The following is a 26,511-nucleotide window of genomic DNA, read 5'->3' on the forward strand; positions in this document are numbered from 1 at the left end:
GAATTTTTAATTTAGGTCCAATCTGAGTTTCGTAGATGATTTGGAAAAGACAGCCTGACAGGGCAAAAGCATTCAAAAGTGGTATCACCAATTTGAAGAAAGAAGCTGTCTTTGCAAATGCAAAAGCACAGGGAGGCTACGTCTTAGTAGTGAAAATGAAGAAAAAATAAGAGTGACATTTCTCAGCAGCTAAAAGAAATCAACTAATGAAGTGAGTTATGAACTGGAACTTCCGTAAACGACAACGTTGCACAGTTTGAGAAAATGACTGCAAATGACTTAAGCTTTATGGTGAGAACATATGCAAATTGCACAGCAAAGATGAACTTTGTCACTCACTTCAGTGAAGATTTTTGCCACAGTCCAGATCACCAAACATGGCAATGTTTTTTTGCCAGTAGACTCCATCAGAAAGACCTATAAATCACAAAACTTCAGCTAACGTCAAATCTAACTTTATTTAACATTTAAAAAAGGAAATGACATCTCATGAGAGACTAAACATTTAAACATTAACACACACAAGCTGATATCAGACTTTGACAATGAACAGGCAAAAATAATATGAGAAGTAAGTGGTAAAGTCTTGGTGAAAAGTTCAAGTTTTCGTTCTCGTGCTATGGTGAGTACATATGCATAATGTGCAGCAAAGATGAACATTGCCACTTACTTTAATGAGGATATCTGCTATAGTTCTTTAGAGACAAGAATCAACGAATGGAGTTCTGCATGAACATGCAGGACAAATGCGAGTTTGAGAATGTTTTTTTTTTTTTTTTTTTTTTTCCTACGCTCTTATTCAGTGACAAGGTGATGTTCCAAATCAATGAAAAAGTTAACTGCCACAATGTGTGAATCTTATGAACAAAAAACCCTCACTGTACCATGAAACATGAACAAGATTTAGTTAAAGTGTTTTATACAATTTTCAGAGGCCAAATTGTGTGGGTCATTCTGTTTCAAGGAAGAGACAGTGAATGGCAACACATATCTTGATATGTTACAGAAAGACTCAAATAATTTCTTCAGCAAGATAGTATACTCCTACACTAGAAGCTGGAATTGTATGACTTCCTCAACAATGTGATTTCTAATCACTGAATTGAACATGTTGGAACAAACTACAAAGTAATGTTTTCTAGGCCTCCCAAGCCACCAAACATTACCCTACGAGATTTTTCTTGTGGGGCTTTATAAAAAACAAAGTGTCACTGGACATGCAACTAGGAGGACCTACAAACACACATTGGTAATACTCTAAACTTAGTAAGACCAGTCAGGCTTAAACAATTATGGGAAGAAATGGACTACTGCCTAGACACTGTCTGTGTGACTCAAGGAAATCGCATCGAACACTTAGAATGCCATAAAATAAAAATATTTGAGTTGCCCTTTCCTTTAATTTTTTCAGAAGGGGGTTGTTAATAATAACAAAAGTAAGTGCTTGTTAATAACTGACTTAATTCTAGTATGTTAAAATACCATACATCATTTTGAATAATGTTGTATTATAATTCAACTTCTTAAATACAATGACTTAACTGGGAGGAAAAATACCTGCATTTGTAAACATTTCCATATCAGACAGAATGGTCCTTAATGGAGACAAACAATCTGGATCAGAAACACTATCTTTAAACTGCAAGGTTCTATTAATAAATTCTGGAGCTTTTTCGGCATCTAATATATGATCTTGAAATGCATCTTCAACAACAAATTCTGGAACTTTATCTTCAGGTTTATGAAGATCATTTTTTTCAATTAACTTCATAGGAGGTTTTTGTTCCTTTGGAAACTTTGGAATATTTTTCACAGGTGGTGGTGACATGTTATTACAGTACTTAGAAATATCAACAGGCTCTATCACTTGTTCCTCAAGAGATATTTCTACACGTAGAATTCCTTCCCGTGACCAATTTTCAGTTTCCTTTCCCAGGCAATTGACTGGAACTTGCACAAAAGTCATATGTATATAAGCAAGAGTAAAAAGAGATATCCCAGCCTGTTAAGAAAAAAAAAAATCATTGAATGATTAAAATGACCAAACATTTATTAATCAGCAAAGAACAAAAAGCAATAAGCAAAAGAAAATAATAAAGAGATCTTAAAAACATTATACTACACTCTCTATTGAACTTATCAGCAATTTTGAATAACTGATCAGGGTGTATATGCAGAATGCACAATTCTTCACAATAAAAAAATTAGTAAATCAATCAGTAACTAATAGAAATTTTAAAACTTTAGTATAGGTAAACCTCGTATAACACGGTAGATAGGTTCCTAGAAAATGCCATGTTGTATGAGATGCAAAACCAGTATAGAAAGGGGGGGTTGTGTTCCGAAAACTTGTTAAAAACAAACATAAACAACTGAATTTTTATTAAACATATATATGTATGTACACTGCTAAAAAAAAATGGGACAGTGCTATATCTCCCATTCTACTGGGCCGATTCACGAACTTCAAATTGTTCTTCATGTCTCGAAAGTGCGACTTAGGATATATATTAGATATATATATAGCACAATTCTAACATAGGTATTTTGACATAAAATCGGACTTTTTCTGAAATAACATACCCATTTTTTCCATATTTCGATTCTACGACTCAAATTATGACTAAATATTAAATTTTGTAAAATTTGGTGCGAAATTTACGGAGAAATTCAACAATTTATATTGGTGCTTTTTATTCAGTTTGTGCCAAAATTAGTTCACTTGGCGAACTTCTTAATATGTAGCAACCTATTTTCATTTCCATTTTTAAATAGTGCGCGAGAGAAAAAAAAAAGACTCAATTGTTCCTTCTTTCAAATAATGTTCTTTATCTTATATTTTTAATTATAATTGCTATTAATTTTAATCAATTTTTTCCTTTTTCGAATTTATTTTAATTGTTTACGTTACATAGTTTCTTTCGAATAACTTTTAAAAATTTCTATTCACTCATTCGAACTGCGTAGTTTAAATCAAAGGCGCATCGTTTATTTATTTATTTTTTTTTTCCAAATACTTTTCTTTATACTATATTTTTAGTCATAGTTACTATTCTAAGTCCTAGTTCCAACAACAATTCCGTCAAAAATTCCGAATTACTGAAGCTGAAGTAAAAGGTTTATTATATATTCACGGTATGTTAAGTAATCAGAGTGTAATAAAAATACATTATAGAATTTACACCGATCTAACTTTTTGTCTAAATGCACAACATGTAATGGAAGAGAAGGCTTGTAGAGATCTGTTTTTGACATGCCTCTAAAAGTAGATGTCATACCCCTTTTGTCTCTTCAATGTCAAAAAACTTTCCTTTGAGCGGAAACTTTAGTTTTTGGGAAAGAAAAAAAATCACAAGAAAACAAATTTGAAGAACATGCAGGACTATTGAGTACACATACTTATTTTCGGAATACAAGCGGTTCTCCAATTGGTTATTGAATAATGAAAAGATACATTGTCATGCAATACAAAACATTTGAAATACGTTTTCTGACTGAATAACGTAAGATTAAAAGTCACCTGCTTAATTCACAGCCATTTACAAGTCAACTACTCGGGCAACTGCAATTGTTTTGATTTTGAGCTTGTAAGACAAACCTAATATCACTGGATTTAAACACTTCTTTAATCTTCCGAGAACATTCCTTCTTTAGCTCATATTCCAAGAACATTAAGTGAATACAATTATTGCAAAAAAAAAATTGAATATTCATTTGGACTATGGCTTGGTAGTTTACTAACGAGTTAACAAAACTTAAATTCTGCTTTTTGTGTCTAAGAATACAACAGTATCTTAAATATTTACAAATAAAATATTATATTGGAAATTTAATTGGAGCCTCACCAGTTGCCTAGCATTTCAAGATTGTTAAATACCAATTGTTTGTTGCGAAGTCTAACCCAGGCTGCATGGTTGGTTTTCGTAGTTTTCTAGGTTCTCTTTACAAAGGTTCTCTATGAAAGCATCTTAACCAAATAGCTCCCATGTTCTTTCTATGTTCAAATAACCAACTGACCTAGTTTAAGCGCAATTTCCAAGTGAAGTTTCTAGCAAAATCCGAATACTCATTAAAAATCATGTAGCTTGCCAATCGGGAGTAACATGAAAGATATGGCGCCAATAATTGAATTGCTGTTACGGTAAGCTGTTTCTAAACTTAGATGGTCATTCCTTAATTAAATATAATTGATTTGTAACTTCTACTAGAGCTGACAGTAAGAATTGAACTGCAAATAAAGAATATCATGTGCAATCTTGATTAATATAAAATTAGAAATATTTGCATTCAGACAGAAAGTTTTTTGAAATATTTGCAATTACTTTATAAGACGGATTTATTAATAACTGTAATAATTGCTTATTATATTACTGATGTATAGAATTCAGTTCTTGACAATTACGTTCTAAAAAATATAATTTTAAGGATATAATGAAAATACGCTATGCATAAAAATACATTTCAGGATAAAAAAATGAGTTAATTTTTTTATGTTTAAAAATTTCTTAAATTCATTTAATAAAGATCGTACCCTCGTTGTTAATTGAATTCAGAATTTGGGTGTCATTTATATAATTATTCTTACTTGTACACAGAACTTGCTGAGTTATACAGACATTAAGTAGCTGCAGATCATTTCTACATAACCATTGAACTTGAGAGAGGGTTGTATGTTTATATCATAATTTGACTTTATAAATGAATAATAAATTTACAATGAATTTATAAAAATGATTATTCTAAATCTTATGTTTCTATAAAAATATACTGTACTTTAAAAATATGGATGATGGTATCAGCCGCTCTTTCAGCCACTTCATAAGCAACAGTTTGTTTAGAAATAAATTATGCAGTTAATGTCATAAAATATTTTCGTAAAATTCAAATACACATTAAACTAAAGTTCTCAGTTTTAGACAATTCGATTTAGCAGACGATAAAACGCCAAAGATCAAAAATTACTCTTACAAATATTTTTTTTTAAAAAAGGAATAAAGAGAGAAATTTAAAAAAATTAGTTAAAAATTTGAATAATATCATCTATAATTTAAAAAAATTAGTTAAAAATTTGAATTATATCATCTATAATTTAAAAAAATAGCTTTTCATATAGTATTAATAAATATTTATTATGTATCATTGAGGGGGAAAATTTCATATAATTAATTCTCTGTAAAATTTTACTTGAAATTTAAGGCTAAAAATAGCTGGTGCAATTCACTGTAACAAAAATCTAAAAACCACATTTGGCGTTATTATCGCTCAAAAAAAGATGCCAAATTTCAAAACGCGAAAATATGTAAATTCATGTATATCTTAGAAAATTTTCAATAAAAAAGTCTAATTTTTTGCAGGTATGCTTAGAACAAAACCTACTTTAAGATGCTGGTAAACATTTTATAGGTTATAATTCAAAATTTTTTTCGAAAAATTTATAAAAATTATTTAAAAATAGAAATTTAAAAAATAAAACACAAAAAATGGGTAAATTTTATTTGGAATAAACCTAAAATTCGAAATGTGAAAGGAAAAATAATAAAAGTTTAATTAAAAAAGAGATATTAATAAATATTTTCCAAATTCAATTAACATTGAGAAGCTAAAATTTTCAGAGCTAATACTTTAAAAACTACTCGTACGATTTTTACGAAACTTGGTATTCTGGCATAATTTGAGTCATAGAACCGAAATATGGAAAAACATTGGCATGTTATTTCAGAAAAAGTCCACTTTTGTGTCAAAATACCTATGTTAGAATAGTGCTATATATAAATTTAATATATATCCTAAGTCACGCTTTCGAGACATGAAAAACGCAGTTTGAATTTTGTCAATCGGCCCAGTAGAACGGGAGATATAACACTGTCCCTTTTTTTTTTTTTTTTTTTTTTTTTTTTTTTTTTTTTTTGAGCAGTGTACAACAAAAAATATTACAGTCAAAAGTCGTTAATACGGACTCGTCGGGACTTCAGCGATTCCGGATTATAGATCATCAGTTTAAATCTGGTAAGATGGCATGTAGAAATTATAAAATTCAAAATATGAAACCGTAATTTATGAAATAAAGAACAATTATGATCTAAGGGGTATAAAAATTTACAAAAAAAAGAGCTTATGCGCATGCGTCAAGTTTGTAGCTTTGAGGTCCGGATTATGGGTGTCCGAATTAACGACTTTTGACAGTATATATTTTAATTTAATGCAACTTTAGCTTAATAAATTCCTTCCTTGTCACTGCTCAGTAGAATCAATCGAGAACTTTTTTCAATACGGTGCTTGATTGAAAATGCCTTCCAGGCTTCTATTACATTAATTTATAAGGTATTTCTCCCGCCTTCTTAGCAAGTCTTCGTTGTGTAGTAGTTTATATATTCGGTGCATATTCGAGAGGTCCGTGGTTGAATTCTCGACGAGGGCATTGTTCAATTTTCAAGTCTTCTGCTTCCAAAAAACTCCTAATGCCTCTACAAATTGATTTTGAATCCGTTACATCTAAAATCCACTGTAATGCTCTTCTTATGTAATCTGTTTTAAATGTATAAATAATAATAAAGTAAGAACAGTATTTTGGCATTGGGATAATTCAAAGCTTGTGGATGACATGGAGCATTATCTAATAGTAATAGCACCTTGAAGTTCAAATTTTTTTGCCTTAAATAACATTCAGCGTTTGGCACAAAACACTTTAAAAGCCAATCTTTAGCTTCATAATCAACATCCTAGCAGCTTCATAATCAGCCAATGCAGATTCTCCTTGAATTCTTATGCTATGAATTGCAAGACGTTTTTTGAAATTTTCGAGACAACCTTTACTTGCCAGAAAATCTGGGTTGACAGAGGATTCTCCATGTTCTTGGAGCTATCATCAATCCAAATGCTGAGTGCCTTTTTCATCTTCTGAATTATTGACACTCGGGCAGAAGGGGGCGAACTGCACATTTTGCTGATGTCAAAGATCCTGCAGCAGTTGCAGTTCTTATTTCTTTTTCATTTTTCTTAATAGTCCGGAATGTTGTTTCATTCAAATTAAAACTTTTTCCAACGTGAGACGCCTTTTCTCCTTTTAAAAGACGGTCCAAAATTTGTACCTTTACTTCTAAAGAAATGAATTTCCTCTTAAACGTCGTTTTTTTATCTTTATGGAGAAAGTTTTGGGACTGAAACTTAATGTCTTAAAGATAAAAAAGTTATTCTTTAACACATTGCAGCTAGATGCAAACTGCCGACCAGCAGCATGAGACACTTTTAGTTTCAGGCCATGGGGATGAGGATTTGAATTTTAGAAGCCGAACGTGCAGGTTGTGTGACCTTGTTGTCTAAGCTATAATAAATGAGTTTCACAAGAAGTTACTGATGCTAATCAATGAAAATGCATAACATCAGCACTGCTTTTCATTCACATGAAAAAAAGTTTGATACTTATGAATTATACTGTTTATAATGAAACCGTTTCCAAACAGCATGATTTAGCACCAATTATGGATAAGCGTGAAGTAAAAATGCACTCGTAACACCTGCTTCTTCTTTGATATAACTCGAATAGATTCTTGATCAGCCATATTTTGTTTTTATTGGCTTCTTTTATAGATTAACTCTCATTGCCGTATATTTTTCTAGCATTTGGAAAAAAAAATTAACATTTGGGATCTGCCTTTGACAGAGAGCAAGCACACAATTATTTTTATACTTATGGATTCTACGAGGACCATTCCTAGCAGGGTTGCAGTGCATAAAAGTATGCAAGCAATGAAAATCAGGGGCGACCAAACTCTTGCAAAACCACACCTAAATACCGTATATACCCGCGTATAAGTCGAGATATTTTGTACAAAAAAAAAGACTTCAAAGTGGGGGGGTCGACTTATCTGCGGGGTCATAAAAAATTAAAAGAATCGGAAGTTAAAAAATTTCTTTATATAATGCAGTTGTTTTCTTCCCGCACTCAAATTGGACAACTTATCAAATAAGTCACTTACTTGAAGTAATTTCATGACTTAAATTATGTGACGAACTAATCACAGAGTTTCATACTTTAACTAGAGTAAGTTTCAATTAAACCAAAGAATTTTCGGAAAAGTAGTTTTTATGTACGTATAAGTCTTTATAATAGTTATTGTTCATTCATGTATTGACATAGGATTGACATCCGTCATTCAACCCCTAGATGTCTGCCTCAATAAGCCCTTCAAAGTAAATGTTAGAAAATATTGGGCAGAGTGGATTAGTTCCGGTCGACCAACATTTACAAAGGGAGGCAACATTAAAAAGCCCGACATTACATTAATTGCTCAGTGGGTTAAAGATGTTCGGAATGAAATACCCTCTGAAATGATTATAAAATCATTTGAAAAATGTTGTATTAGCAACGAACTAAATGGCACGGAAGATGATGCTGTTTTTGAAAGTGAAAATGACGACGAAGGCTCTATTAGTGATTGTATCAATACAGAGTTTGAGACTGAAAATATGTCTGATGACGAGCCAATGAAGACAGAAGAGTTCTATGAAATGTTTGGCGAATCTGAAAATGAATCGGACGTTGAAGGATTTTGATTTTGTTTATTTACCAAGGTATTTTTTATCGTATATTTACTTTTTTTTCTCAGATGATTTTGAATAAATGTAGTACTTAAAATTTTTTCGAAGTTTCTCGATCAATTTCGGAAGTGGGGGGTTGATTTATACACGGGTTTCTTATTTTCTACGAATTTTTTATGTCGAAGTGGGAAGTCAACTTATATGCGGTATCGACTTATACGCAGGTATATACGGTATTTTAAATTCATTGTAAGTACTTGTTATATGTACTTGGTACCTTTTATACAATTTGTTATGTGTAAGTACTTTTTATACAATTTGTCATATATAAATACTCAGTGAGAATGAAATAAAAGTTGTATTAATCACTGAGCATTTTCTTTTAAAATTTAGGGGCGGCAATCTTAGGAAAGTATGCGGACAGCCAATGGCCTAGGAATGGCCCTGGATTCTACCAAAAAAAAAGGGTCTATTAATGGGCATGATATGATCAGCAGCATATAGCTGACAAAACAGTAACAGAATGGAACAATAACCTGCAGAAAGTTTGTACTTATAGCATTCTAAACAGAGTTTTCAATAAAAGAGATATGAAACAAAATAATAGAAATCGATAAAAGAGTTTTTATGAAGTGCAAAACTTAAGTGGCTAGTTTATTAAATAAAAAGCTATCAATTACTTTAGAATTTCTCAAGAATGATTGGTGAGACTTTAGATCACCACAAAGTTAAAGACTCAAGATCTTCCCAAACTTCCATGATTCAATGGTAGCAAACTTTCACAGTCAATGGGATAGCACTTAATGCCAAAAATTCTCCGTTTTTAACTCTCTAGTGTTTGATGATTAACAGTAACTGGTAGTTCAAAACTAGTAAAAATTCACCGATGGAAAAGAATACAATTACCATGAGGCACTTGAAAGAGTCCTTCATACTTTTTCTCCAGTAAGTATATTACAGTGTATGTAAAAATGTATTACAGTGTTGGAAGGATGTTATTAAATGGAGAACATACTTTAAAATAAGTAATATCTTACTTGCTTTTTATTTCTTCAGAACTTACTTAAAAAAAATTACGCCTTTTGTGGATTTGCCTGATACATATAAATAACGGAACTTTTCTTCAGAAATATCCTGCATATTATAATTTTCATTTTAATGTCTCAATATTTTAAATGACACAGTGCAGACAAATCAGAGAAAAGTGATGAACTGTGTGCAGTGAATTTAGAGGAAATTTAATTACAACAAATTTTCACTTTTTCTGCATGGCAAAAGCTCTTGAAAAGAATAAGGTTAATCTTTGGATTATGGTAACTTGGCGATTTTTTGGCGAAAATTTGGCAATCAAACCTGCTACAGAAACCTGCTAGTTTTGTTTTGAACACCATTTTGTTTTCACGAAGTAAAGCCATGTTTTTTTTTTTTTTTTTTTAACTCAACATTTTTTCCAACAATCTGCTAGCCAAATTACGCTTATACTAGAACTTTTATGGAACAAAAATGCTTAATCATGACGAAGATTAGGTGCAAAATTGGGAGAAAGCGCAGAATCGCAAACTGCTTGCCGCGTTTTTAAGAATTGCACATACACGGTATCATCCATGCACACGTCGACCTATTTTCACTTAAAAAAACATTCCAGAAATGTGCAAAAATGGCATTGTGCACACTCTTGACTTTATCCATGTACACTACTAAAGTCCTAGCTAGTAACTTTTATCGCCTTACCAAAATGTCGCAAAACTCCCTGTTACCATATTCCAAAGATTAGCCAAGAATAATATTAATTTATTTACTACTATGATCTAAAACAAAATCGATATGATTTATGGAACCTGGGTGTTTTATTTTCATAGAACACAAAAAAATTATGTTACTGCAAATATACTGTACTCAGCATTTAAATAAGCAATGAATGGCATAGAAATGCCAGTTAATGAGATAATTGAATTCAATTTTTACATAGGTAAAAAGCGGGGGATAAATTCTTTAAGATAAATTTTTATATTAAAAATGCAACTGTGCATCTAAATAACATTTTTTTAAACACAAGTTATGAAAATTTTTTCTCCCTGTTTGGTTGTTGCATGTATAACAATATGAGCAAATTTTTTTTAAACACAGATATGAAATTTTTGCCCTTTACTTGGTTGTTGCAACAATAACAATAACAACAACTTTGTGAAAGACAGTTTTTCAGTACAACAACAATTGTTTAACAATTTAACTTTACATAAGAAACTTTGTTACTTAATAATTCACACCAATCAAGCAGCATGTTGTGGTATAAGTGATAAGGACTCTGTATATATGATATTGGACTTAAATTAAGAAATCAGAATGTATAATGCTGTTAATGACTTTGAAGATTAGGTAATTTACATCATATTACAAGATTTATGTATACAAGGTTGTCCTGAAAAAAAACTTTCCCGATATATCAACCCTTAGCAGCCTACCCACCCAACCAATCGAAATAAAATTTCAGGTTTATCATTTGAAAATATGTCCTTCAGATTATAATTATTTAAAACAATAAAGCTCTCATTGTTATAATTAAAATGAAAAAATTTAATCATTTTTGAATGGTAACATCCATTTTTTTTTCTGCATGACTTGATGAGCACATCAAAAAACCACAAATGGTGAAAACTGCCAATGTAAAATACTTGCAGAGAAGAACACTAAAAAGGACCAATCAAAAAAAAAAAAAAAAAAAAAGACAGAAAAAAAGGGGGGAACTTTTATTGCAGTTATAAGTTCTCAACGTGCCTGTTTTTGCAATAACAATAACCCACTGATGTGAGAAATTGTTGACAACAATGACAATCATAACATTGCAGAAGAAATCTATGTAACTTCTCATTTTGTAGCAATTTTGACTAATTTCATGGGTTTGATATGTACACCTTTGATTTCAGATAAAAACCAAAAAATCTATCACAGACAGATCAGACAATCATGGAAGCCAAGAACTGCAGAGTTATAGAAGATGCCTCTATCTCCAAAGTGCTGTGGCAGTACTTGCTGAACACATGTACAGAAGCACTACCTTGTGTCCATACAATGTCATTAACGACATTTTGCTGCTCCAATTCTGGAATTATGTAATTCTGCAACATTGTTGTATATCGAGCACTTTTTCATTTCAGCACATTTTCATACCTGTGAAAATGACCTCTTTAATGAAGTATGGAAAGTGCATTAATGCACATCCTTTCTGCATTGTCATTGGTCCTTTGCAATGCTCTTTTTTCCAAATTAGTTTTGTTTTATGCCAGCAATTTTCATAATATGTGCATTGTTTCAATGCGCTGATCAATTTGTGCAGGAAAAACGTACATGTTGCCATTCAAATATATTGAAATTTTTTCACTGCAACCATAACGGTGAGAGAGCTATTGTTTTAAATCATCACAATCTCAAATGCATATCTCTCCATAACAATATCTGAAATTTCATTTAGAACTGCAGATAGGCCACTAGTGGTTCATATATTGGGCAAGTTTTTTTATGACACCCTATATTATACATATCATATAATATGTAAGGATATTATTAAAAATCAAAAAACTTTTCATTTAAAAAAATTACAAGTATAACAAATAAAAAAGTAAAAAATGATTTCGATTTGCTTTTGGCCATCACTAAGTGCTATCAAAATAAATCAATCTCCTGATTCCACTTCCAAATAAAATGATAATGCCTGGTTATTCCCTTATGTTTCATAAGACATTCATTCTTTATATTCCTTATGTCCAGGCTGGTAATTCTGTCATTGAATAAAGCTGCTTTGTAAAGATTAAAGTACAGTTTTTCATTGATAACCTTTCCACTGCAGGTTGATTCCATCTGAAAAAAGTTATGTTTACATACTGAGATATAGAAATGGAAAAATTATCATCACAAGCCAACAGTATAAAACAAAACTCTCTTCAGATAAAAACAAGAAAAGGAAATGTGTGGGCTAACAGCAGTGAAAGCAAATGATTTCATAATATTTGTTTATTCATAATAATATGCAATTTAATAATACGTAATCTTGAAGATACATAAATATTGTTAGGTCATGCTCAATCTACACACACTGGGCAATGAATTAGAAACCTTTGAGATTTTTATTTGAATGCATGCTAGGGATGAAGTATGCAATTTTATTTTTTTTTTTTTTATGATGTGGGTTACACATGGTTAGAATGCTAGTATAAGTAAGGTGTATGAGTTCTTTTCATGATGAATGAAGTAAAATGGGAAAATTGTTCGTGCAGGTTTAGCAGGGGCCCCGATTTCGAAGACAGCAAATCTCACGGAGTTCTCAAAAGCAGCCATATCAAAGGTTTTTCAAAAGTTGGAATCAGAACCCACAGTCCTTTTCTAGAAGATTTAACTGAGGTTTGAGCACAGATTTCCAAGAGAATGATCGGCAGCATCTCGAACAAATTGTATGGCAAAATAAGGATTTTACTATGCTTCAACTGACATAGATCAACCAAAGCTCTTCCCAACAGTCAGCTCAAACCATGCGCAGAGAATTATAGAGGATAGGAATGCATAGTCAGGTGTCTCTGAGAAAACCACTCATTTCTGCCCGACATGCAAGAATTTGTTTGCAGGGGTGGCGGAAAAGAAGACACTGGACATCTGAGGATTGGAAACGGGTAATGTGGTCAGATGAATTACGCTACACCTTATTTTGCACTGATGAAAGACGTCGAATTTGGCGAGAACCCCATGAAGCCATGAAGCCATCTAGCTTTACTAGCACTGTGAAAGGGTCTGGTGGGAGTATCATGAATTAGGGCTGCTGGCATGGAAGAGATACCCTGGTGTTCCTCAAGGGTGAACAAACAGCCATGAGATACCTAGATATACTGGCCGATCAGATGCACCCACCAATGTTGCATTTATATCCTGATAGCTACGGATACTTCATGGATGATAATGCAATTATATATCATACCAGAAGTGTTCAAAATTTATTCGCTGAACATCAGTCTGACTTCCAACACATTCCCTGGCCACCACATAGCCGGATATTAACCCCACAGAAAATGTGTGGGATACGGTGGAAAGATGCATCCGACAGCACCCTCCTCTTCCATCTAAGTTATAAGATCTAAAAAGCTGTATCGCCAATGCATGGTATTCTTTGGAGGTAAATGCACTTCAGAAGCATATAGACTCAATGCCCAAACAAATCAGAGCAGTAATCCATGCAAAAGGTGGTGGGTTTCTAATTCATTTGCCAGTGTGCGTAATAAATCATGTGTACAGCCATAAATCTTTTGTTTCACAGGAGCTCCTATTTTATTGGAATATAAGAATGAAACAGTATTCAAATGAGAAAGAAACAAAGGATAGGAAGAGACAGAAAAGAACTTCAAACATTAATCTAATTTATAGAACCAAATAAATGTACTTTCCAAATTAAACTGCTGGAAAACACAGGTAAATGGTTCATAGTATTTTTCATTTTATTTTTTTATTTATTATTAGCCCAAAGGGGCAATTTGCGCAGAAGGGCTTTTAATTTCGCTTTGGCATTTTGCCTGGTTCACTACAAATATTGGATCACTTTTAAATTGTCGTCATCAAATATTAGAGCCTCTGCATTATATTTAAGAAAATTAAATAGTGAAGAATCTGCATGAATGTATGAATGTTTTTTGCACTGATCTAGAAGCCTAAATTTGGAATTTGTTTTATCATCTATTTCATATTTTGTCAAACATTACAGAATTTTTGATTAACAATTTCAAAACGAGCAATGGCAACACTGCACAAGGAAAAAAAACATTTTTATCTCCAACATGCAAGACTGTGTATTGGGTATTCTAAAGATATGCTCTTTTAAATATTTTGTGATATTGCTGTTGAATTGAATTTTATGGTTTAAATGTGAAGAACATGATATTTAATAAGCAAAGGTAACACCCAAAACGTTAAAAAGCACCCCTTTGAGTGTAATATAAAATCTGAAAGCTTTCAGATTTTTCTTCCCCCCCCCCCTCCTTCTTTTTTTATTAATTCTATTCATTTAGTTATTTATTATTATTTATTTTATTTTATACGTTAATTGTAATATAAGATTGTATTTTTTCAGCTAACGATTTAATTAAAATTATAAAAGGAATAAAGGATGATTTAAAAGGTAATTTATGTCTACAATGTTAAAAAAAAAAAAAACATATTCCAATAGTTACCTCTTAAATGGAATGGATTTACACCAAGACAAGAAACAAAAAAAATTAACTCTGAAATCTATTATATTTTTTCCTATGATAAGCTTTATTAATAGTTGTTACATATTTGACAACATAACACGACAAGTACAGTCAACTTTGGATTAAAAGGAGACAATTAACCAAGTTGTAGATTGGATTGACCCAATCTTACAGAACAAAAAAATATAATTTGCTTATTATGGAACAACACAAAAATTATTACAACAAACACTAGCATAAAATAAAAATTGTCTACGAGGAAAAACTAAAACAGGAAAAAAATATATGGCTAACACCAGCAATAGATGTTGATATCACAGTGTTTGGGAATTATTTTATCCAAAACAGCAGCTCATTTAATTGTACATAATCCAGAGAAAACAAACACTGTACAATAAATAACAAAATGACTTGACAAATGTTTTACGCAAATTTAATCTCAATGGCATTGTCCACACAGGACCAAACTAGAGATTTTTGGGTCTGACACAACAAATGACAATGAAATCTTTATTGTTTCTCCCAAACCTAACCACTTTTTTCACTAGTTATTGTTTATCCTATAGAGTTTGGTGTATTTTGGTAGCATAAACTAAGTCCAAACTACTAACAGATTTAAAGTGAATTATCGTTGTGTCTGAACTGCAAAATCTTAAGAAGTTTTATAAACGAAACTTTTTCTATTAAATAAGAGCTTAAACAAAAACGCATGACTCATACTTACGAATCAACAACCACCTGTGACATGAAACTTAAAGTAGTCAGTTTCAAGATTTAAAACTAAGACGGTACTATTCCATTTTGAGGACTGTAAAAAAAACGCCAAATTATTGTTGATACCAGTGCTGCCAAAACTAATTCCGGCTACCCTAACCCAAGAAGGAAGTATATAGTAAATAACTATCTAAGATTATTGTTTTAATTTAGATGAAAGGTTAATTTCATATAATACTTTTTTATTATTATAATTTATATAAAAAAGCTAAACATAACTGAATGGAATAATAAGAGTAAATATCTATTTCAGATCATTATTATAATTTATATAAAAAAAAGGCTAAACATAACTGAATGGATTCCTGCATCACTATTTCGCTACCAAGTTATCGCTAAAGCATAATTTCATCTCGTTGGTTGTTCAAACATAATTTTCTATGATGAATGATGCCTTTTCTCTTTTGCAGACTTTCTGTCATGGACAATTCGCAAATTTTTAAATCCACAGGATATCAAAAAAGGATTTAAAAATTAAACTAATATTTCAATGGCATCTTAAGAAATATAGAACTATCTAAACTTACGCAATTTGAAATCAGCGCGTGCGCTAGATCTGACGTGCTGTTAAATGGCTGTGTTTGCTAGATTCGCCGCTTTTGAGCATACATTCTCGTTACAATTTTTTTACAGTCCTCAAAACAGAATAGGACAACTAAGACTAATAGCCAATTAATTTCACATGTATTTAGCTCAAACTTCTCACCGGGCCAAAAACTTCAATGACAGCAGCAGTATCGCAAAGCCAAAGAACACAATCTTATCTGAACTAGTGGAAACTTAATAACAAGGCATTGAGAGCCAGAAACACACTCTGTCTTACAATTTATGTACCTTGCCTTAAATAATCTAAAACCTGATTTGCATTCTGGTTGAGTAATGGAAAGTAACAGTAAACATCTAAATCATAATAACTCAGTAGATTAACAAAATGGAGCTGGACTATCATTTTCTTATTAATTAAAAGTAACTGTACAGACCTTTAATCAAATGAAAATTTTTTTTCAATAAATGTCTCATTTATATGACCTTTATTCCCATTTAATCCTGTTAAGTCAAAGAGAATATGATATTTGAAACTATTTGACATCCTACATGTCAAAATATAAAATATCTACAATATAATTAAGATAAAATGCTTAATAGTAAATTATTCAATGCAATTTTTTTCTACATTTGGATTTAAAAAATCTCTGTTTTCTAACTGTTATGGAAGCAAATTCATTAATCATTTTTATGCCTAACGTTCTTCTAAAATAACCTGTTACAAGATTCTACCAGACCACTCTTGTAAATATCATACTTTCTGACAACCCCTTTTTTCATCCAGAAGCTTTTCATCTAAGCTGACCTGTACAGAGGTGACATAGCAGGGTTAACATAATCTGATTAGTCATCACCGCAATTGGCAGTATTGTTTTTCATTTATTCAGAAATAAACTTTATTAAACAAATAACTTTTCGGGTTGTAAAGGAAAAATATAAATATCATTAGCGAAATTTTAATTTTTCAATTTTTTTTAATAAAATCTCCAACATAATTTTTTTTTTTTTTTTAAATATTTCCCGACCTCACTTGGGGCCCTCCTAAGCTCTGGACACCAGGACATTGATTGTCCCAGAAAAAAGGACATTGATTGTCCCAGTGGTAGTTGTGGTTCTTTGTTCAAGTTCTATTGTAAATATTGTTCTTTAGCGGCATTTATAACTTAGTTTTTCATATCTAATTATGTTTACTTTTCCATTATTTAAAATGTGTTTTTCAAGTGTATGCAACTTTCCTTTTGTTACATATGAACATAATTTTTGCTAGATATGATCTACATTGACCACGATATTCTCTAATATCATAAACAAAAAGCAATCACTCTCATTTTTACGAGCATAATTTTTCAATTTCTATATATATCTTGAATATTTTTTTTTAATTTTCATATTTACAACAATAAATAAATACATATTAAAAATACTTTGATCAATACTAATTGCCTAACAAAATATTAAAAAGTACTTACAAAAACTAAAAACACAATTTCCACAAACTTTCGAAAACTTTCAGTAAATGTCGCAGCATATGCTATTGTTGCTCTTTCAAAAAGAACATGAAATAATCTGTCTCGCAGGTACCACAAAGTGTTCTGATTATTATTATTCCTAATATGTTCGCCTTCAAGTGGAAGCACATCCATTGTGATGAATAAATGCTGAATATTATAATTCTGATTTGACATAATAGAGACAGGGCCACAGTAGTTCACATGGTAGCTGATGAATCAAACCTGTATGGAAAAAAAAAAAAAAAAAAGGTTACTCATGTGACAAAGAATCATCAAGAAAGTATGATGAATTAATGATGACAAAGAATCATCATCATTAATTCATAATACTGATCTAAGCTGTTACTCAAACCACATCTGGAACTATAACTTACTATTGAAAATGGAATTTAAAAGATCTGCAGATTTACTAATAATGTTCAATAGAATTTAGTGTTTTCTCTGATTATAAGTTGCACAGTTTGGTATAAATTTTGAATACAACTCTATCAATTTGATGGGCTATCAAATACAGATTTCTCTAATTTTAAATTTTGCACTGTTGTTTTTCTCCTTCATTTTGTTAGAAGCTGCACATTTTTCGAGGTATAAATATTTTTAAAATGGATGTGCGTTTTAAAATCAATGACATCTTACAATCCAGAATTTTTTTAGAAGCATATCATTTGCCCATGGCACCTAAATAATATTTCTACGTGGAAACTTCAAGCCTGATCTTTCCATTTCCATTGAAAACTAAAATTATGACTATATTAGTTAATGTGTTATCACAAAAGTCTTATTTTTTACATATTTTTTGAAGTGAACTTATTTATGCAAATAACAAAGAGCATTCCAATGATTATAAAAACAAATTCCATCCAATAACCTGTTCCATCTTTCAGTGAGCTGCTACTTGTTCATAGAACTTATTTTAATAGCAAAATCTGATGAAGGTGCTGATTTACTGCCTTATCAAATTAACATTATACTCATTATCAAATTAACATTATACTACACAAGGAGTTTTGAAAATAGCAAAACAAGTGAGAGACTAGTAGTGCAAGATCAGACCATCCTATCTGAGCTCCAGTAATTTTTGAGAGGTAATTAAAATTGATTAAAATGTTTTCGTGATATAATAGAACCTAACCCTTTGCAATCAACAAGCTCTGGATATTTCTAGATGGCTGATCCACTGTTCAACTGCGAATACACATGAGAACTGATTGTTGGTTTTTTGGTAGTAGCCTGAAAAACAAGGATCCTTTAAAATCACCATATTTACAGCATAACCTTCCTTTACAAATATCTACTTTTGATGTTGATTGAAACAAATTATATATCAGGACAAGACTGTTTGCACATTACTCAACAATCCACTTCTCATCACCAGTTATTAGTCACTTCAAGAAAGAATCTTTTCCTTCTTGTTTAATGATATTGGCGCATATGTTTGTACATGCTCTCGAATGAACTTTGAGTTCATGAGGAACACAGGTAATGAGCTTACTTAAGCATTGGAGCTTTCTTTAATTAGGTAAAAAAGCTACCTCTGTAGGTTTTGAATAAAACTCTACCAATTTTTAGAGCAATTAGATACAGGTTCATTTTCTTTAACAGTTAAAAAAAATCATCTTTTATTTGATGCATTTCACCTTGTTTATGAGGTTTTGAATGCTTAAATGATGGATTTTTATATTTCTGTAATCTCTCATGTCATGTAATACATATTTCACTTTATCATCATCAACACTGTTTGGCCTCTTTGACTAAAGAGCAGCATTGAGACCAAAGTCACCAGAGCAGAAAAAGAAATACCTAGAAAGAAGAAAATAAAGGGGAAGGAGTCTCAGAAACACGTGGTCCTTATCAGCACTGCACGTGGTTATAACTAGATTTTTAATCAGAGTTGCACTGGGCGCCTACTTTTACTGAGCCAGGCTATCTGATCAAGCATAAAAGACAAGAAAAATTAGCAAAATTAAAAATAGGGAGCGAGGGGCAAATGCACCTTCACGCTCAAAATCTGAACTTCAAATAATGGAAAGCAACCACTGAACGGGTTTTTATACCCTCTGGTAGTACCAAACGCAAGGAGGTAACACCATCTATTGGCAAAAATAACTGAATAAAGATAGTAGAATTTTAAAGGCATTAGGAAGGACTGGATTGGACTTCAAATCATTAACTAAACCTGCTAAATCTTTGTGAATATGAAAAGCCTCAAGAAAATCCAATTCACCTATGGAAGAAGCCTTTTGGATAACTTTTGCAGACTCAAAGTCAAAATTATGGTTAAATGTATAACTATGATACGCTATTGAAGACTTGTTAATTTCGCCTTTTCTGACATATGATTCATGTTCCTTGATACGAAACTTCAACGTTCTTTTTGTTTGGCCAATATATCTTAAACCACACTGACACAATATACTATAAATTCCCCAAGAATTCAAGACAGAAACGCAATCTTTTAGAATCGAAGGGTGAATTTTATTAATAGGGGTGAAACCGACTTGAAAATTGAATTTCTGGAGAATCTGTGTAATTTTATAGCTAACAGAAGGATAAAATGGAAGCACAACAAGGTCATTAGTATTATTTCTAACAGTGGAATGTCTTCTTTGATGGGAATCTGAAAATTTTTTAACGGCTTTATCAATAATCACGGGAGAAAATCCACGGTCAATCGCAACTGCTCTCAAATAATTAAGTTCATTGGTAAGCAAAGATTCAGAGGAACAAACTTTAAACGTGCTGAATACATAATAGTAAAAAGAAGCCATTTTTTGCTTAACAGGGTGGCATGACTTGGCATGGGGTGGTAAACAAACTGCAAAGGGTTTAGGGTACACAGTGTTGCTAAAATCAGTTTCATTGCGGATTATAAGAATATCAAGGAAGGGGAGGGAGTTGTTGGATTCAGTTTCAAGAGTGAACTGGATGGCTGGATCAATTGAATTCATAATAGATAGAATCTCGGATAAATCCTCTTTATAACCGTCAAAAAGTGCGAAAGTGTCGTCAACATACCGAATCCAAAAACGAAAAGATAGTTTATCAAATAATTTCATCTCAAAATAGTGCATATAAATGTCAGCAAGTACCGGACTGAGAGGATTAACCATATCCAATCCTTCAACTTGACGAAAATATGCATTTTGGAAAACAAAGTGGGTTTGACTCGGAGAAACTTTAGTAAGCGAAACCAACTCATTAATTTCAGTATGTGCGAAGTGAAATTCCCGAAGCCTAGTTTCAAGACAATTTAGTGCTCCTTCGACCGGAACATTAGTAAACAGTGATTTGACATCAAATGAAACCATAATGGAACGAAGTGGAGAAATATTTTTAAGTTTAACAATGACATCAACAGATTTTTTTACAGTGTGAATATTGTTAGCAAGTAGAGGAGAAGGTTGGCTATGGGTAATCCTCTCAGTCCGGTACTTCATGACATTTATATGCACTATTTTGAGATGAAATTATTTGATAAACTATCTTTTCGTCTTCGGATTCGGTATGTTGACGACACTTTCGCACTTTTTGACGGTTATAAAGAGGATTTATCAGAGATTCTATCTATTATGAATTCAATTGATCCAGCCATCCAATTCACTCTTGAAATTGAATCCAACAATTCCCTCCCCTTCCTTGATATTATATTCCGCAATGAAACTGATTTTAGCACCACTGTGTACCGTAAACCCTTTGCAGTTTGTTTACCACCCCATGCCAAGTCATGCCACCCTGTTAAGCAAAAAATGGCTTCTTTTTACTTTTATGTATTCCGCACGTTTAAAGTTTGTTCCTCTGAATCTTTGCTTACCAATGAACTTAATTATTTGAGAGCAGTTGCGATTGACCGTGGATTTTCTCCCGTGATTATTGATAAAGCCGTTAAAAAATTTTCAGATTCCCATCAAAGAAGACATTCCACTGTTAGAAATAATACTAATGACCTTGTCGTGCTTCCATTTTATCCTTCTGTTAGCTATAAAATTGCACGGATTCTCCAGAAATTCAATTTTCAAGTCGGTTTCTCCCCTATTAATAAAATTCACCCTTCGATTCTAAAAGATTGGGTTTCTGTCTTGAATTCTTGGGGAATTTATAGTATATCGTGTCAGTGTGGTTTAAGATATATTGGCCAAACAAAAAGAGCGTTGAAGTTTCGTATCAAGGAACATGAATCATATGTCAGAAAAGGCAAAATTAACAAGTCTTCAATAGCGTATCATAGTTGTACATTTAACCATAATTTTGACTTTGGGTCTGCAAAAATTATCCAAAAGGCTTCTTCCATAGGTGAATTGGATTTTCTTGAGGCTTTTCATATTCACAAAGATTTAGCAGGTTTAGTTAATGATTTGAAGTCCAATCCAGTCCTTCCTAATGCCTTTAAAATTCTACTATCTTAATTCAGTTATTTTTGCCAATAGATGACGATATCTCCTCGCGTTTGGTACTACCAGAGGGCATAAAAATCCGTTCAGTGGTTGCTTTCCATTATTTGAAGTTCAGATTTTGAGCGTGAAGGTGCATTTGCTCCTCGCTCCCTATTTTTAACTTCGCTAAATTTTCTTGTCTTTTATGCTTGATCAGATAGCCTGGCTAAGGCCAGCGCAACTCTGATTAAAAATCCAGTTATAACCACGTGCAGTGCTGATAAGGACCACGTGTTTCTGGGACTCCTTCCCCTTTCTTTTCTTCTTTCTAGGTATTTCTTTCTCCTGATGAGGAGGGACCTTTAGCTGCCCTCGAACTCGATTGAGTGTTTCAATATACTTACGCTAAATACAAGGTTGTTTTTACTATTTTGATTGTCACATTAGCGTGTTTCTCTTCTAGTCTAGAACTATGATTGGTTTCAATATTTTTGTAGAGAATTGTTATCATAAACTTTCTGCAATTTTTCTATAGTCTGATTGATATGCATACTTCCTTTTTTTTGGAAATAAAACTGGGTGCTTATCTTATTGATCATGAATGTTCGTTACCACAGAACCATGACAGCCAGCAGACATCATATCAAAATCTTTCCTGTGGAGTCCTGAAGCAAATGACATCTTTTTATTTAGTAAACAGTCCATATTTGACCTGCTTAGTTTTCGCTCTTAAATGGTTCCCAGACAAGAGGACGAAAGAGCATGCGACACTGGACGAAAGAGCATGCGACAAAAGCCCACTATGATAATTGCCCATGCGACAAATACCCACAGTGATAAAAGCACACATTGATGAAAGCCCACATATATATAAGCCCACGCTGATAAAAGCCCACACTGATAAAAGTGCACATAATCAAAAGGGACTTATGCTTTTTTATTACTAAACCGTGTATTTATAATTTTAATTATAATAAATGGAGTATTCAGATCTGAATTTTAATGTCTCAAATATGTCTGTTGTATTATAAATATGCTGTCTGAAATATGTATTTTATCACTATTTTATTTGTTTACTTTATTAGGTTGAGAGCAAACTTTCTACTCACTGATTAAGTGATTAGCTATATATAACGTTTTGATGATAAATCTGAAATTGCATTGTATTATTTATTTACACATTTAACTTTGGTATGTGTACACGAAAATGAAAAATATCATTGTGGAGTTTCTCACATGCTATTTTTAAGGTAATGTGGCTGAGATTAAATATAATTATGTTCCATTATTAAAATTATTAACTTTTTAATTAAAAAACACTTGAATTTTATTTCTTTTTAGTTTTTTAGTTCCTTTCAGTTCCTTTTTAGTTTAGGAATATTAAAACAGTTAAGCACAATGAAAACTTGGTTAAGAGATATTTTATTCTTTACTTTAAATTTTGATGATAAGCTCAGTCTAAACATATTTCTCATTGAAAGCTGTTTTGAATGTAACAATTATAATTTGGCGATTTTCTAGAGATATTTTCTTTTAGATTTCTGAATAAATTAAAACTGTCAGCTGACACCCTGTTAGAAAATGAATTCCAAATGTAACCTTTTAATCTTTCAACTACAGCAATTTGGAATTTCATTTTATTTATTCATTTATTTACTTGGGGGGATGAAACAACGCTTAGGTGTCAACATATCTACAAATTCAAGTACAATCACCTCCAAATTATAGTAATAAACATGTAGCATTTTATTAGAGGTGAAGATTATAAAGAACTATGACCATAATAACATCTAATAAAATTTTGTAACTACATAAATATATATTTATAGAGTCATCAGATTCAAAGTTCATCGTTTTTAGATTCTAAGTATACATAGTATACATATTATATAAATTCATCATTCATTAATAGTATTATGTATAATAATAGAAAATTAGTATTAATGTTTCAAATTGTAATTATTTAATAATCTGTCTTGCATATGCTATATGTTTATTCAAGACGTATGGATATCAGTTATACAATATGAAAAATACACAGAAAACAGCAAATCTTATATAACAGCTGATTGTGAAAGAAAAATTACAGTGCTCTTAATTACAGTTATAGTGCTTTTAAATCTCCCTATTGTAAATAGCTGTTTTTTAACTGAAATTAGATTAAATTAATTCCATTATCCATTAGAAAATAATTATAGTGAATTATATCTATTGATGACATTTCTAAGAGGTCATCTTTTGAAAGAGAACTGTATTTTTTGTGAACATAAACAAACATTGCCAGCGAATATCACATTTCTAAGACCACCATATTTCTAAGACAATAGCTGTACCGTGCCTCAAGCATTCTTCTACATTTTAAAACTTTTAAACACTTAAAACCTTTCCAAAATGTTTACTTGTTTGAGTTTTATTTTGTTTGTTCTAATACCTCCTAGAGGGTAGCACTAATCAGGCATTCTATTTCTAATTGAATTTGCCCCAGGTTTTATGAATATTCATGCCATTTAACATAAGATACAAGACAGTGAGAGATGGCTTCAAAATCTACTCAGCAGAAAAAGAGAAAAAATGAGGTTATGAATTGCAAAGACAAGAAGGATATACGTTTGATGAGTACATTCTATAATAATTCAATGATTGATATTGGAACACAGAATAGAACTTTAAAAAAAAACCAATAATTGTAAAAGATTACAACAACAAAATGGGAGGAGTGGACCGCCCAGATCAGATGTTATCAAATTATCCTGCTGTTAGAAATAAGCAGAGATATTATTTTTCCATTATGTTTTATTTCCTTATAATTTTACTTAATATTAATTGACATTCATCCACTACGAAAGTCATGTATGGAAAATTATGATGTACAGAGAAAACAGCATTACACACTACGAAAAACAGACGGCCGCTGGGGGGAAATTTTCGCAGACAGGAGAGGGCGGCAAAAGGGTTAAATCTTAGATGAGATATGTTCTACCAATCAAAACAAATTTTTCACGTTTAGAATGTAATATATGTTGTATAATATAAGCTGTTATACATACTGCTTATCTCAACTATGCTTATCTCAACAAATGCTCAAATTTTTTTTCTCTTTTGAAATCAATAGAAATTTTTTTATGAAACTAACCCCAGTATAACAAGTAGAATTTCATTCAATTTTATGTTTAAATATTAGCTTCAAGAATGGAGCTGATAAACAAGTTATAAGGTCTAATCGTTCAAAGGAGCATGCAAATTGTCAATGACCTTCTGTAAGATTGCTAGTGACTTCTCACTAGTCAACTGAGCCTGCCAAGTGGTAAAGTCGCGGAACACTGGTAGTTCCCTCCTACCAGCATGCTTTCGTGGTGTAACGGTTAGCACACTCGGCGCGTATTCGAGAGGTTTAAGTTAGAGTCCCGGGGAGTGCATTGCTAATTTTTCACGTCTCCAGCATGACGCCTGAACTAAAAAAAAAGGTTGTGGATGATGATTCTTCTCCACCAAGATTTAACGACTGGGTCCCCTAATACACAGTCGTCTTTAAAAAGGGGAGTATATAAGGTAGTTTCTCCCTCCTTCTAGAATGCCTTTGTGGTGTAACGGTTAGTACAATCAGCTCGTATTCGAGAGATCCAGGCTCGAGTCTCGAAGAGGGCACTGCTTATTTTTCCTGTCTCCCAAATTAAAAAAAACCTAATGACTCTACAGTAAGAACTAAACATCTGTAAAGTATGAAATTCTACATTTAATTCAACTTGGCTTAGTCTAGTCCAGTGATTCTCAATAGTTTTTCCATCAAGTGCCTGTTTTACCATTGCTAAACGATCATTCAACCTCTCCTTCCCAAAACTTGAAAAGTACATATGTGTTTGTTTAAATATGGATTATTTTTTATGTAAATTAAACAAGTATAAAACATGTTGGTAAATACCAAAATTTGAATAAAAGTGCTTTTTTATATTCATACACTAAACCTCAATACTCAATAGTAAAGAAAAGGTTAACTAAATTACTTTCTGAAACTGTGAAATTCCCCTTAGGGCTATTCCTCCTGAGACAGAATTAATTTTTAATGGTGATTGAATGTACAGATAATTTAATTTGTCACACTTCTCTAACACTAACTTTTGTTATATAAAACTTCAGATTACGTGCATGTTTTTTGAAAATAAAAGTTAAGACACAAATTAAAATAAAAAAATAAAAAAAAAAAAAAAATATGTTTAAAACTTGATGTTGAATTCAAAAATGTTTATTTGGTAGCCAGACCTAATAAACCTAAGAAATTTGAAATATACCTTACTTGTTCTTACTAATTTCTGCTTAATGAATTATTCACAGGAAAGAACCTTAAAAACTGGTGAAACTTTTATGCTAGAAAACAAGATATTAGAAACTATTGAACTCATTCAATAAGGAAAAAAATTATTCAAAACGTAGCTCCATAACTAAGCATTTTTCTACTTGATTGCCAATACATGAGGTTTATAAGAAATATCTGCTTCAAGTTATGTGGCCACTATTTCTGTGTTATCAGAATATGAAATTTGTATTGGG

At 31.7% G+C, this 26,511-nt stretch overlaps 1 protein-coding gene across 5 annotated transcripts in view; it reads right to left on the reverse strand.

Moving 5' to 3' along the window:
- Window positions 1–26,511, reverse strand: part of LOC118185875 (membralin-like) — a 209,952-nt gene that overhangs the window by 92,909 nt on the left and 90,532 nt on the right. For all 5 annotated transcript variants that reach the window (XM_085825395.1, XM_035355796.2, XM_035355795.2 and 2 more), the window contains exons 2-3: window positions 17,555–17,818; window positions 1,558–2,002 (exon numbers count right to left, since the gene is read on the reverse strand). In XM_085825395.1, the coding sequence (XP_085681521.1) occupies window positions 1,558–2,002; window positions 17,555–17,770 (661 nt within the window). In that variant the 5' untranslated portion in view covers window positions 17,771–17,818. The remainder of the gene's footprint in view (window positions 1–1,557; window positions 2,003–17,554; window positions 17,819–26,511) is intronic.

This window comes from Stegodyphus dumicola, chromosome 10 (genome assembly GCF_044657685.1).
Source record: "Stegodyphus dumicola isolate Sdum_Otavi_A_Nest chromosome 10, ASM4465768v1".
Classification (NCBI taxonomy): domain Eukaryota; kingdom Metazoa; phylum Arthropoda; class Arachnida; order Araneae; family Eresidae; genus Stegodyphus; species Stegodyphus dumicola.